We start from the raw sequence: 13,865 nt of genomic DNA on the forward strand, positions 1-13,865 counted from the left end.
ACGTTGTGAGCTTGTAGATCTGCTATTTTCATGTAAAGTAATGCACTACTTGATCATGCTACAGCATCACACAAAAACATCTAAAGTTGCAGATCTGCAAGCTCAAAACGTGGCGCGACGCGTTTTGAGCGTGTAGATCTGCTACTTTTGCCATTTTTTAGATATTTTTTTCATTTTGTATTTGAATCCCGACACTCTTGGATGATGAAGTATTGGATTCGATTGTGAAAAAATATGAAATAATTATATATGGAGATACAAAGTTTCTGACGGACAGTTACAATATGTACGGTAAATATGCAGTGCTGTAGTAGTAAGAACGTTTTTTTATTCATCTGTTGTTCTCTCATCTCTTGCAGGGTTTATTTGGATTAAAGGTATGATTTACTGTAATATCCTTAAGCTCATTCCCTGTGCTTCAGACTCACTGATGCTTATGTTCATCTTATGACATGAGAACACGCTACGGAGATGTGTGTGTTAGTATTGCTCTGTATTATTTGTTGACTGCAAAAGTCATTATAAACTGGATGTACTTTGGAGATACTGTATAGGCTCACTGTCAGAGCATAACTGGCTTTTGTAAAAGTGTACATTGACGTATTTACACATCAGTGAATTGCTTAATCCGTTAAGACCGAGAACCCATCTGTGTCGTTTTTAGGTTTATTTGGCTATTCAAAAATAGCAGATATACAAGTAGATCTGCAATTTTTTTTGAAAAATTGTGAAAATGTGTGCAAATCTTTGAATATATATATATTTTTTTTTAAGTGAACATTTTTTACTCAAATCTTTGCTTCTGGGGATTCTACAAATGTCTTCTAAATCCTAACAGTTAAAAAAAAAAGAACTTATGTTGATATAATATCAGTGTTCTCAAACATTTTTTTGCTATCAAGGACCCCCATCTCAAAATATTTTGTTCCAGGTACCCCCATGCAGAAGCAAAGATTTGAGTAAGAACTGTACTGTATATATATATTCAAGGATTTGCACACATTTAAAAAAAAAAAAAATCATAGCGCGGCACTCGGTGCCACGCTATGAACTTGTATATCTGCTATTTTTTAATAGCCAAAATGACACAGATGCGTCCCCGGATTGAATGGGTTAAATAACTGTAGCACAGTGGTGGGGGGGGGGGGGGCAGCAGCACTGGGCTCAGGAGGTAGAGGAGCCGCTTTTGAATCAGAAGGTTCCCGGTTCGGAACACGGACGCCTCCTGGCTTTATGTTGAAGTGTCCTTGAGCAAGACACTGAACCCCTAACTAGTTGCTCTTGACGAGCAGGTTTGCATCCAGCGTTGCCAGATTCTGTGAGAGAAACAAGCAACCGGGTCTAGGAAAACCAGCCCAAAAGAAGCGGCTATGGGCCCACATGAGCACTTTAACATATACATCAGCTATTTGAAAATAGCAGATCTACAAGCTCACAACGCGTCGCGATGCGACGCGTTGTGAGCTTGTAGATCTGCTATTTTCAAATAAAATCTTGCGGGGAAATTATAATAAGCAGGTCTGGCAACCCTGTTGGCATCTTGCATGGTTGCCTCTGCCGGGTGAATGTGATTCACATTGTAATAGCGCTTTGGATAAAGGCGCTACATAACATTTTTCAGAGCTGTGTATACCAACCACACACTTATAGAATACTGTACTGTCTTCCCCTTATAGGGTCTGAAAGGCTTCCCAGGTTTACCTGGCCAACACGGGAGGAGGGGCTTACCGGTGGGTTGGTGTGTGTGTGTGTGTGTGTGTGCGCGCGCGCGCCCAAAATAGGACACCAGAGTTAAAGGGACAGTTCACCCCAAAAAATACTTTTTTTCCTATCGATTAGTCACCCCATGGAGACTTGAATTCATGGATATTGTTTTGTTTGTTTTCGCATTCCTAAGCCAATAATTTGATGACCAGCCAGGCAGCGGTTCCGGTAGGAGACATATAAAGGAGACTATTTGTGTCTCCTATACCCGAACCGCTGCCGGTCATCAAAACATTGGCTTATGGGGTGACTAATCGATAGGAAAAAAAGTGTTTTTGGGGGTGAACTATCCCTTTTAAAGTGCTTATGTAGTAGGGCCTACATTTTTGCGCAGTTGCAATTTGACCGAACTTCATGGGTTTCAGGGACCACCAGGGACGGCCGGGCTCCCAGGGCCATCGCTGAACATCACGCTGACTCAGCTCAAGGTAACGTGACGCATTGTTGAGATATTAGTATTAGTATTTTTTTATTTTATTTAATAGGGTGTTGTGGGGAAATACGAGCGATAACAACAAGCTACACACATTTAAGTTACACTACACATTAGATTACATAGGAACACAGCAAGATTACATAATGAGTCATGTATTCGTATTGCCATGTATTCGTATTACCTCGTTGAGAGTCTATTAACCCATTAAGACCTGAGGCCGATTCTACAAAATGTCTTCAAAATCCTCAATTTTTTTGGGAAAAACCTATGTTTCTATATCGGTGGTTCTCAAACTTTATCATATCAAAATGTATATGTATTTGGCCGCGGACCCCCCATCTCAAAATATTGTGTTCCACGGACCCCCAGAAGCAAAGATTGGAGTTACAAATGTTCGCTTTAAAAATATATATATATTCACAGATTAGCACACATTTTCTCAATTTTTCAAAAATAGCAGATCTACAAGTTCGTAGCGCGGCACTCGGTGCCGCGCTATGAGCTTGTATATCTGCTATTTTTGAATAGCCAAAGTGTAAAATAGTGCTTTCTCCAGACTCAGTCAGCTCTCAGCCCCAGACAGTCCATATTTATTTTTCATCAAGCCTCTGCACCCTTCCCCCCCGCGCTCGAAGTCCTATGACAAACCTCCATTTTTAATCAAGAGTGACTGACACACTAGGTCAAGATGCCCTAAAAATGCAAAAAATGAAAGGACATCCCGGTTATGTAGTCATAAATGATCAATTGTGATGAATTGAATGTCAGAAATGATGGATTAAAAGCAGATGTTCATTCGTTGACAGGTTTGGAACAAACCGTATATAACAGGCAGACTAGTGGGTGACAGACAGCTCTCTTGCAATCTTCTGCATGCTGTCATCTCCGCAAACAAACCCATGAAAACCGGGGAACGCGTATGTGTAACCACTTTAACCGTTGTTTTATACTTTGGCTAGTCAAAAATAGCAGATATGCAAGCTCATGGCGCGGCAATGAGCTTGTAGATCTGCTATTTTTGACAAATCGTGAACATTTTGTGCAAATCTTTGAATATATATATATATATATATATATTTTTTTTTAAAGCGAAAATATTTTACTAAAATCTTTGCTTCTGGGGGGTCCCTGGAACAACATATTTTGAGATGGGGGTCCGTGGCCAAATGCATATCATTTTGGCGGTCCTTGACATGAAAAAGCTTGAGAACCACTGATATAGCAACATACGTTTTTTCAAAAAACTGTTAGGATTTAGTAGCATTTTTATTTGTAGAATCCCCCGGAAGCAAAGATTTGAGTTACAAATATTTGCTTTAAAAAAATACATATTCAACACATTTTCTTGATTTTTCAAAAAAAATAGCAGATCTACAAGCTTGTATATCTCCTATTTTTGAAGCCAAAGTATAAGATAATGGTTAAAGTGGTTCAAATCTAAAGCGACAGATGCTTTGGGTTGATAAAGACTCTGAACTTTGCTGAACCGGCGGCGTGGAGTCTCCTGTATTCAACTGGTTCCTCTGGGCCTCTGGTGTACCTAGAGGCCCACCACAAGGGAGGAAGTGGTTAATTGGCGTGCTCATTGTAACTCTACCGTATGATGATTAAAAGTGTGTGTGTGTGTGTGTGTGTGTGTGTGTGTGTATGTGTGCGTGCATTTGTGCTCTAGGACAGTGTTGTAAAGTAACTAAGTACATACATTTACTCAAGTACTGCACTTAAGTACAATTTAGAGGTACTTTTACTTTACTGGAGTATTTCCAATTGTCTATACTTTTACTTCTACTCCACTACATCTCAGAGGCAAATATTGTACTTTTACTCCACTACAATTATTAGAAAACTTTAGTTACTTTGCAGATATACATATATTACACTATAAAACATACATTAACCACTTTAGCCCTATTTTATACCTAGGCTATTTGAAAATAGCCGATCCACAAGCTCGAGCTTGTAGATCGGCTATTTTCAAACATTGTAGTGCTTTTACTTTCGGTACTTTAACTACATTTTGATACCAATACTTTTGTACTTTTACTCGTGTCAATTTTGAATTCCGGACTTTTACTTGTAACGGGAGTACTTCTACATTGCAGTATTGACACTTTTATGTAAGACTTTTGAGTCATTTTTCCACCACTGGCATTTGTGTGTTTTTGAGTGGTGCCAACCACTCCTATACGTGACTTTGTCTGTGTCCGTGTGTGTGTGCGTGTGTGTGCGTGTCTGTATGTATGTTTGAGCGCGACCTCAGCATGAACTCAACAGCTGGGGCTGATTGCAACACAAAGATGCAACCAGTTACACTAATTACACACAAACAGGAGTGCAACACACACACGCGCGCACACACACACACACACACACTTTTGAGTAAAAATACTTAAACTGAGTAAAAATACTTAAAATGAGTAAAAATACGTAAAAGATGTTAAAATGAGTAAAAACACGTAAAGGCACCACTCTCTTCACACTGGGTGTGTTTTTTTTTGCTCTAGGACCTGATGTATGTGTCAGATAGGCCGAACTACCCGCTGATCCAGAGTCTGCTGGAGTCTCTGGAGCAGGACCTGAGGCTGCTGGTGGATCCTCCCGATGGCACCAAGGAGCATCCTGCCACCAGCTGCCTGGAGCTGTGGTTCTGCCACCCCAACTATTCCAGCGGTCCGTCTGAAGCCACCGGTTCTATTTTATATCTATTTGCTGATTTTGCTGGCGAACCCCTTTATTTCGGTCACCATTAAAAGCCACGGAACCCCATTGTGATACCATTTGTTTATCTCCGGGACCCCAATCGACGCTGTAAAGTCCTCCGTGTTTATTTAACTCTGAGAGTCTCAGAGTAATAGGCCTATAGTCTAAAACCCTGTTCACATAATGCTTAAAATAAAATAAATAAAATGAGTCTCCGCAATGAAGGCTTGGTGTTAAGTTTGCGACGGAAATACATTTTGCGTAACCCAGATTCCACTGTATCCTTCATTGTAATGGACGGAAAACGTTCTCACGAGGAGCATGGGAGGTGTTTTTGCACCCTCGTGCGCGTGCTGGCTAACGCGTGATCCGCAAGTTATCGTGTCTCAGCTTTGGCCTCGCTCAGACGCACCTCAAGCCTGCTTCTTTCTTGGAAATGTTTTCAATGGCGCTTTGCACAGTAAAGTCCATTCCATTCATATCAGTAAGGTTTCTTTATATCATCTAATGCATTAGAGTGGTATTGAATTTCACCTCAGGGGAATAGCTGTGGATTTGAGGCCTTCCTCCATGAATATCACAGTTCATATTGTGCTTATATGCTCTCTGCAGGCATGTATTACATCGACCCCAACCAGGGCAGTCCAGCTGATGCTCTACTGGCCTACTGCAGTTTTTCGGAAGCTTCAAAACAAACCTGCCTTCATCCTCGAGAGTCCCAGGTACATGAGCACCAACATGAACCACTGTTTTATTTTTTTATTTTAATTTTAATTACGTTGCCTTTAGGTCCTATTTTTGCAAGACCCAGAGGGTCGGCCTACATGAGGCTTTGTAACCCTTTCGTCCATACATGGGCATGTCAGTTTTTTGTCCCCCTTTCGTCCATATATGGGCATAGAAGGGACCTCGCATGACACGTCATGCGAAGTCCGGCCATTCAGATTTCAACCACTAGGGGTCTTGTTAATAAAGATTTTTAAAAATGGAAAAATTCTAATCTAGAAAACCAAATCAAAATAATCCTCATAATCATAAAATAAAATACAAAATCCATAAAAAATAAATAAATAAATAAACGTTTAAGGAATTGTGAAAGTAGCACATATACAGGCTCACAAGTAGATCGGCGATTTTATTTTATTTTTTGAAATAATTCATAATGTATTTTCATACTCTTTTGGGTCTCGAGCTAAGAAGTGCGGGAACAAACACGGCACCCTCATGCATTAGAAGGACAATATCAGTCACCAGAATCAAGGACGGAATCTAACATGTAAAAATGACCCCAAACATGTTTGAAAGTGAAATATCCCTTTAAGTAATTTTAAAAGCACTAGAGGTTTGGGCCGCCTAGTGGCCGATCAGACTGATATGCCCATATATGAATGTATCTGTCAGTCCTTGTTCATTTTATGCCCATATATGGAGAGTCTGGCCGGCCGGTCCTCCCTTAAGCCAATTCTAAAATCGGATAGGATTAACTTTTGGATACTTACAGTTATTTTTAAGTATTTTTAAAAGCATTAACTCAAGTACAATTTTGACTGAGCAACTTTCACTATAGTTTAGTAATATTTTACCAGGAGTATCTATATTTTGACTTAAGTACTGGTGTTGAGTACTTTGTCCGCCACTGTTAAAAGTGTTTGCAAAGACATGTATCTTTAGGTCAATCTTTTTTTTTTTTTTTTTTTTTTTAAACTTTGTTTATTGGGTTTTTACATAGCAGTTTTCAGCATTAAATGCATATAGCAGGATACAGAAAAGCTTTTCAAAGCAACCAATAAAATAAAAAAGCTCAATACGGATTCCATTATCGTCAATCTTTTTTTTTAAATCAACAGATTGACATGAAATAATTTAAATGTATCTTTTCATAATCAACTAAATAGATTAGGCTGATTAGGCACTTAAGCCCTGTATTATACTTCATTGTACAATGCTGGCGTGTAGCAATTGCCAAAATAGCAGATCTACAAGCTCACAACATTGTTGAAATTGCAGATCTACAAGCTCACAATGTCTCGAACACATTGTCAGCTTGTAGATCTGCCATTTTCACAATAAAACCAAAACATTCATTTCATTGTAATCAAGGAAAAAGTAAGAAATAATTGTGACGTTGTGATTTCATTAGACAGGTCTAATAATGGCGTGGTTTCCCTGTGCAAAGCCAGCCTGGAGACGTGAGGAACTCCATATTTGGGCCACACTGACGTCATATCGACGACACGTGGAGCTCCATATTTGGGCAAATATTTGGTCTTAAAACAGCGCGGTTCGACTTTGACCCGACACTGCCGTTTAAGCGACCGTTCCGTACACGGTTTACCGATTTAACAGATAAAGCCATTAACAATATATTACACAATGGACCTAGCCGAACAGATCAACCAGCTGGAGGCAGACCTGCAGGAGCTGGGGTCCCTGCTAGAGAAAGCGGAGAGGCCGAGAGCACAGGAGCTGCTGAGACAGGAGCAGAGTACGGTCGAGAAGGAGATCGCAGCCAAGCGGCAACAGAAGGAGCAACAGGCCAGAAGGGAGGCCGACCCAACGACCGCGACCACAAGAGCCGCATACGCAGTAAAGATCACCAACTATGCGTGGGGCCAGTCGGACAAATATGTTGAAATTTACCTCCCGTTGAAGGGCGTGCACGAGATGCCCTCTGAAAATGTGGAGGTTAACTTTACAGAGAGGTCGTTTTCTGTGCTGGTCAAGGGTCTGGAGGGGAAGACCCCCCAGTTGACAATTATGAATCTGCTGTGCCCCATCGATCCTAAGGACAGCTTTACAAAGATAAAGACCGACAAGGCCATTGTCATGTGCAAGAAGCAGACGGTCAAGGAGACGTGGGACTGTCTAACGCAGGTGGAAAAGCGGTCTAAGGAGAAGAAAGATGCTAAGCCTGCTACGGATGAGAGCAACGCGGACCCCGGGAAGGCTCTCATGGATATCGTACATAAAATGTACAATGAGGGAGATGACGAGATGAAGAGGAGCATTAACAAGGCCATGGCAGAGTCCCAGGAGAAGAAACGCAGAGGAGAGAACATGATGGATTTCTGAGATGCACAGTTCCCATCTCTCCCTTCTGAACGCGTGTCAAGTTAAGATAATGACAGACATGTCACCATTTTACGGAAATGTGTGACAATGGCAAAGGTTGAAACATCAGGGCAAACCGGGACACCCCAAGTCTATATTTGAAATGACTAAGACACAATATGGCCACTTGGGGCCCTATTACCGGCGGATTCTCAGGGGATGTCAATGCTGGGCCCCTCGTGTTTTCACTCCAATGGTTGCATAGGATGAAGGACGTGAATATTACGCGGATCACTGGGTAGTACCTCGCCTTGCAGCCATACAACTTTACTGTCAAGTACCAGCCAGGGAAGCTCAACCTGGTAGCTGACTGGTTGTCCGGCTTCATGCATCCTTGGTTCTTTTTTTTCCCTTCTTTTTTTTTGGACACCCGGTATGATGAATAAAAAAAGGTCAAGACTTCCGGCAAAACAGTAGCCTACATAGTAGCCTACAAATAGCACGCAGCACACGTTTCACTGCTGCACGTTAACATAGTCAAGGGCAATAGAATCATCATGAATATATTTTGCATGTACAATCAATCTAAACCAATTGAGACAACTGCATGTGAAGGCAGGCAGCTTATTCTAATCACCATCAATGCGTTATACTGCGTACGGATGTGTATCCTATATTAAAAAAATTGCTATCATAATAATAAAAAAAGCAATGCTTGATTTATGTCCTGAATCAAAAATAGCAGGTCTACAAGCTCACAACACTCAACATCAAGTTAAGATGTTTTTCAAACACGCGATTAAATACAAAGTCAAAGCAAAGACGCAAATCGAGCGGCGAGAATGTGACGTCAAAACGGCAAAATGAATTGTCACGTTGGACCTCCGCCGTCGGCCTCGTACCTCGCACGTCCAGAACTGTTGTCCGTTTTCAAATACAAGAAATAACAAAAGTAGCAGATCTACAAGCTTGTAGATCTGCTATTTTTGATCATTTTGTGTGACGCTGTGGTATGATCAAGTAGAGCATTTATTTACAAAAAACACACACAAAAAAAAACATAAAAATGGAAATAAGAGGTTTCTGCCCGACAGCACCAATATTCTAGCCTGGCTCCAGGTCCTGAATCGTTAGCCTCACATTCGGGATCTGGTGACGCTGTAGAAAGGCGGGGTTTTCCGGCAGCGCGGCCCGATCGGGATAATCCAGGATGAACCAATCGCCAAAGAGTCCCCCTTTGGCCACGCCCCCATCTCAGAGAGCGGCTGCACTGAGAGGGCTTTCAGACTGAATAATGGAGTGAAAGGAAATGATCATTCAGGCTGTCAGGCCACCAATATTCTGCTGTTGGGTCAGTTACTTATCTTGGAGCCTCTGGTTGCTGTCCGGTGGTTTGACCTTTTTTACCTGTATAGATTCTGTAGCATTGTTCTTGCCCAAAGGAGAGCAGATGTTTTTCCTCCTTTATCACAGCGATTCCCAGCCTGTGTGACCGATAAATAGGAACCTTTTTCACTTTCCAAAATGTTTTGGGTCATTTTAACCCATTAAAACCTGAGGCCGCTTCTAAACACTTTCAAAATCCTAAAAGAAATTCGGAAAAAAATATTTGAAAAATAATTTTCACGATTTTTCAAAAATAGCAGATCTACAAGCTCGTAGCGCGGCACTCGGTGCCGCGCTTTTGAATAGCCTAAAGAAATCTAAAAGTGACACAGATGCGTTCCAGGTATTAATGGGTTAAACCCCATTTTCACCCCAGACAGTTTTTAATTTGCTCGATTCAGTATTTATATAATAGTATTTATATAATACGATATAATAATGATATTCATTTTATCAGACATGCCCCCTTCCTATATAAACCCATTGTGACTAGCTACTTCATGAGGGGAAAAAAATGGAAATTAAATAAACAAATTAATAAATAAATGAAAAGGGTTATTGAAAAGACATGGCCCCCTCATGCATTAGAAGGACAATATCAGTCACCAGAACCAGAACCGTGTGTTTTAAATTAGTCTAACATGGTTAGAATGGAGTTTGAAGTTACAATAGGTTTATATAGGAAGGGGGCAGTGATGGAAATAATATAAACATTTTGTATAATATACCACAATACCACAACGTACATATACTCTGTAAAGTAAAAGTCCATTATCCAAAATGTACCTGAGCAAAAGTATAAGCATCAAAATATACTAAAATACCAAAAGTAAAAGTGCTCATGGTGCAGAATGTCCCATTTCATGTTTTTGAAGCTTGTAGACCGGCTATTTTCAAAAAGCGAAAGTTTTGTAATAATTATCAAAATCTACAAAGTAACTAGTAACTAAAGTTTTCAAATATTTGCAGGGGCGTAAAAGTACAATATTTGCCTCTGAGATGTAGTGGAGTAAAAGTACTGAACATTGGAAATACTCAAGGAATGTAAAACATACTTCAAAATTGTACTTATGTACAGCTACTTGTACTTGGTTACTTTCCACCACTGGAAGGGGGTGTCTGATTAAATGAATATCAAATATCTAATCCTTCGCAGAAAATAGCAGATCGACAAGCTCACAACGCGTCGCAGCGCGACGCGTTGTGAGCTTGTCGATCTGCTATTTTTCAGCGAAAGCCTTCCCCACAATAACAGAAAAGACACTAGTATAGAGCCTTGAGGGACTCCGCTCAACCATGTGGGGTTTAAGTGGTTAAAGCATACAACGTTGGCTCCATCGAGCCAAGCCGTGCGCTTTTGATATTTTCAAGTGGGCCCTTGTTAATTAATAGAGGAATCCACTTCCTCCTCCTCTTCTCCCTCCTCCTCCTCCCCCTCCTCCTCCTCCTCCTCCTCCTCCTCCTCCTCTTTGGGCTCCTCCTCTTTGGGTTGCTCCCCTTTGGGTTTGAAGGAGGATTGCCAGTCCAGCAAATCGCTGGTCTTCGACTCCACCATTAGCAGGTACTCAAGGAGGTTGTCGTTCACGATCCCTCCAGAGTCGGCCTCTTTCAGCTGTTTCATTTCCGACTCTGCGATGTTATTCAATATGCTGGACACCAGCGCCACGATCTTTACCATGACGCCATTCGTGCTGTTTAGCACGCGCAGGGTCTCTATTATTTGGACGTCCAACACCTTCTGGCTGGCCTCCGTCTCGCTCATCTTGGCCCAATGTTGTCGCTCCGTTCTTACATCGACGAGTCTCATCTGCTCCATCTCCTCCTCCACCTCCTTTATGTGCTTCCTCAGTCTCTCGGTCTGGTCGTGTTCGTCCTTTATGTCGTCGACTAGGCCCGCGTTGACCCTCTCGCCCTGCACGTACTTGCCGACCACCCTGTCCAGATTCATGTCGCACTCCCCCGTCACCGCCTTGATTCTCTGAAACACCTCGTGCAGCGTCTCCATCGACTCTCCCCCGGCGTCGATCCACCTCTGCTCCTCCACGTCCGGGCTGGTCCTCTCCCTGCACTTGGTGGTCGCGAACGCCTCGACGCGCTGCTGACGCGCGAGGCCCAGCGCCAGCGTCGTCCTCTTGGCGTCGTGCCGGGCCAGCTCCCCGGCGTCTCTCTCCCTCCTCGCGGTCATCTCCACCGTGGCCTCCACCCGGGCGTCGTACGCGGCGTTGGTCACGTGGATCACGTCCATCACCTCCTTGCGGATCTCCCGCAGCTCCTTGACCAGCGGGTGGTAGAATTCGTGGAAGCAGATGCGCTCCCTGCGCAAGAGGTCCAGCTCGTTCCTCAGGTGGAGGTTTTCGGTCATCCGCTCGCTGTAGTACGACAGGGCCACGTCCAGCCTGTCGTCGAGGGTCTGTATGCCCTTCTCGGTCAGCCCGGCCTGGGACTTCTGGTTGTCGCTTGTGCGGGCTTTCTTTTTTAGAGTCCTCAAAATGTTGGAGATGTCCCTCTCCAGCTCCGTCTGGCACTGCTTCTCTCTCTCGAAGCCGTCGACCGTTTCGTCCATCTCCAGCAGGAGGCCAAGGCGCTGGTTGTGCTCCGTCTCCTGGTCGTTCTCGGACGCTAAAAGACTTTGCTGGATATCATTCCGCTGTCTGTGCAGCATGTCTATCTCCTGTTGTTGTTTGCGAATGACCCCCTGGTCGTGGGTGTGGTGCACTTGTCGCTTTCGCCGCTCTCTTTTCAGGATCCTGAAATCTCTATGGAGTTCCTCCAGGGTTCTATCACTGTTGAGAGAACCCGTGGCTGAGCTGCCACCATTCATGGTTTCATACATCTTCAGTACGTAAATAAGTGTTTATATATGTGTAAGGCTCACCGGTCGATATACCCGATAAGCCTTATATAAATATGATTTGTGGTATGGAGTGACGTCACCAACCGTGCTGACAATCCTGGCTATGGGAGCACGTTGCCATGGCAATTCTTTTCGTTTTCTTGAGAAATTGATGCAACATTTACGTGCTCAATAAAGGAGTCACAACGTGAACCCCTGAAGTCACAACGTGAACTCCTGAAAAGAGGTGGGAGGGAAGATTAAAAACACATTTCTGGAAGTGTGTTTTTAAATATCTGCTTTCTAGTGCCTTTTAGTGCCTTGGATGTCTTTGTTTGATGTAGGTATGTACTTCAGCTCCAAATATACTATTTAACAACATTCAGCGGCGAAGGGCCGATGGGAAATCTTGAACATTGCCTATTTAAGGGCCCTGATGGATAGTACGACCTTATGTTTCTTTTGTTTTTTTTTGTTTTAAAGGAAGGAACATACATATCTAGCTTGGCGGCCTTTACTGTGTCACAATGGTATCTGAGTTGTATATGTCTATTGACAATGCCTCAGCCAATAACAATGCGAGGTTGGAACCAACTCTGACGTCACTGCTGCAAATACAAGTTGAATATAAATGTAGGCTTTATAATATCCTGCAGTATAATACATAGTTATTCTGTTATTCAGTGGAAGAGGACCAGAGGCTTTATACGCCACGTTCCGCCCGCTGACTACGAAATGGTGCAATTGCATCTGAAACGAGAGGACGAAAGCCAATTTCTGTTCAACACCACGGTGGATGTCCCACTGGAGACCCTGATCCAGCAGATCACATCCATTTACAACGGGAGGCTCAAAGTGGACAGGATATGTTCAGAGATCCCGGAGCTGGCGGACCACGGTGCCACACTCCCTCCCAACATGCAGGGCTTGACCCGCGACCAGATTGTGGACCTGAAACTGAGGGACGAGTGGCAGGACAGGTGTGTCCCCAGCGGAGGTCCAGTGCCGAGGAGGGACGAGACGGGGCAGAGGAACGGACGCGGTCCAAACGAGATGATGAGAGAGGTGCTGTTGAAAACGGTGGAAGCGGCAAAGGCACTGGTCTCAAAGAACCACGCGCTGGCCAACGCTTACGTCACCGTGGAGACAGTGAAGGAAGCCTTGGACCAGCTGAGAGGTGCGGTCACGATCGTTTACCCCACGGGGCTGCCTCCCCACGACCCAATCAGGATGGAGTTTGAGAACCGGGAGGAGCTTTCGGGGAGCCAGGCCTCCCTGCAGGTGATCGCAGAGGACGAGTGTCAGCTGTGGTGGGCCGGCAAGGAGATGCAGAGGGGGAAAACGCTACGGGACTACATTGGCAAAAACGAGAAGTCCAAGATCGTCGTCAAGCTCCAAAGGAGTGGCCGAGGAGCGCCGGCTAGAGAGCCCGTGGTCACGGAAGAGCAGAAGAAAGAATTGATTCTACACAACTACAGGAGACGGCAGGAGCTGACTAAACTGGAGGAGGCGGACGACGACAGCCATCTGGAGTCTGAGTGGTCCGACATACAGGCTCTGAAAAGACAGTGCCAGGGCCTCGGCAACATCAGATGGGGGGGTAGATAGAAGACGCCAATGTTGCCAGATTCTGTGAGAGAAACAAGCAACCAGGTCTAGGAAAACTAGACCAAAAGAAGCGACTATATGTGCCAC

At 43.6% G+C, this 13,865-nt stretch overlaps 3 protein-coding genes across 3 annotated transcripts in view; all 3 read left to right on the plus strand.

Moving 5' to 3' along the window:
• The window catches only part of LOC311037910 (uncharacterized protein), a gene marked incomplete at both ends in the record, with an annotated part of 58,639 nt that overhangs the window by 42,000 nt on the left and 2,774 nt on the right, over positions 1 to 13,865 (plus strand). The window contains 5 exons of the mRNA XM_084047206.1: positions 360 to 377; positions 1,677 to 1,730; positions 2,130 to 2,192; positions 4,705 to 4,870; positions 5,513 to 5,622. Of these exons, the coding sequence (XP_083903332.1) occupies positions 360 to 377; positions 1,677 to 1,730; positions 2,130 to 2,192; positions 4,705 to 4,870; positions 5,513 to 5,622 (411 nt within the window). The remainder of the gene's footprint in view (positions 1 to 359; positions 378 to 1,676; positions 1,731 to 2,129; positions 2,193 to 4,704; positions 4,871 to 5,512; positions 5,623 to 13,865) is intronic.
• On the plus strand, positions 7,274 to 7,972 carry LOC311037033 (calcyclin-binding protein-like; the record flags this gene model as incomplete). Its single annotated transcript, XM_084046082.1, has 1 exon — positions 7,274 to 7,972. The coding sequence occupies one exon, from the start codon at positions 7,274 to 7,276 to the stop codon at positions 7,970 to 7,972; it is 699 nt and encodes a 232-aa protein (XP_083902208.1).
• Positions 12,906 to 13,778, plus strand: LOC311037032 (cilia- and flagella-associated protein 298-like; the record flags this gene model as incomplete). The annotated part of the gene is made up of 1 exon (XM_084046081.1): positions 12,906 to 13,778. The coding sequence occupies one exon, from the start codon at positions 12,906 to 12,908 to the stop codon at positions 13,776 to 13,778; it is 873 nt and encodes a 290-aa protein (XP_083902207.1).

This window comes from Gymnoscopelus microlampas, assembly GCF_963454915.1.
Source record: "Gymnoscopelus microlampas genome assembly, chromosome: 21".
Taxonomy (NCBI): Eukaryota; Metazoa; Chordata; class Actinopteri; order Myctophiformes; family Myctophidae; genus Gymnoscopelus; species Gymnoscopelus microlampas.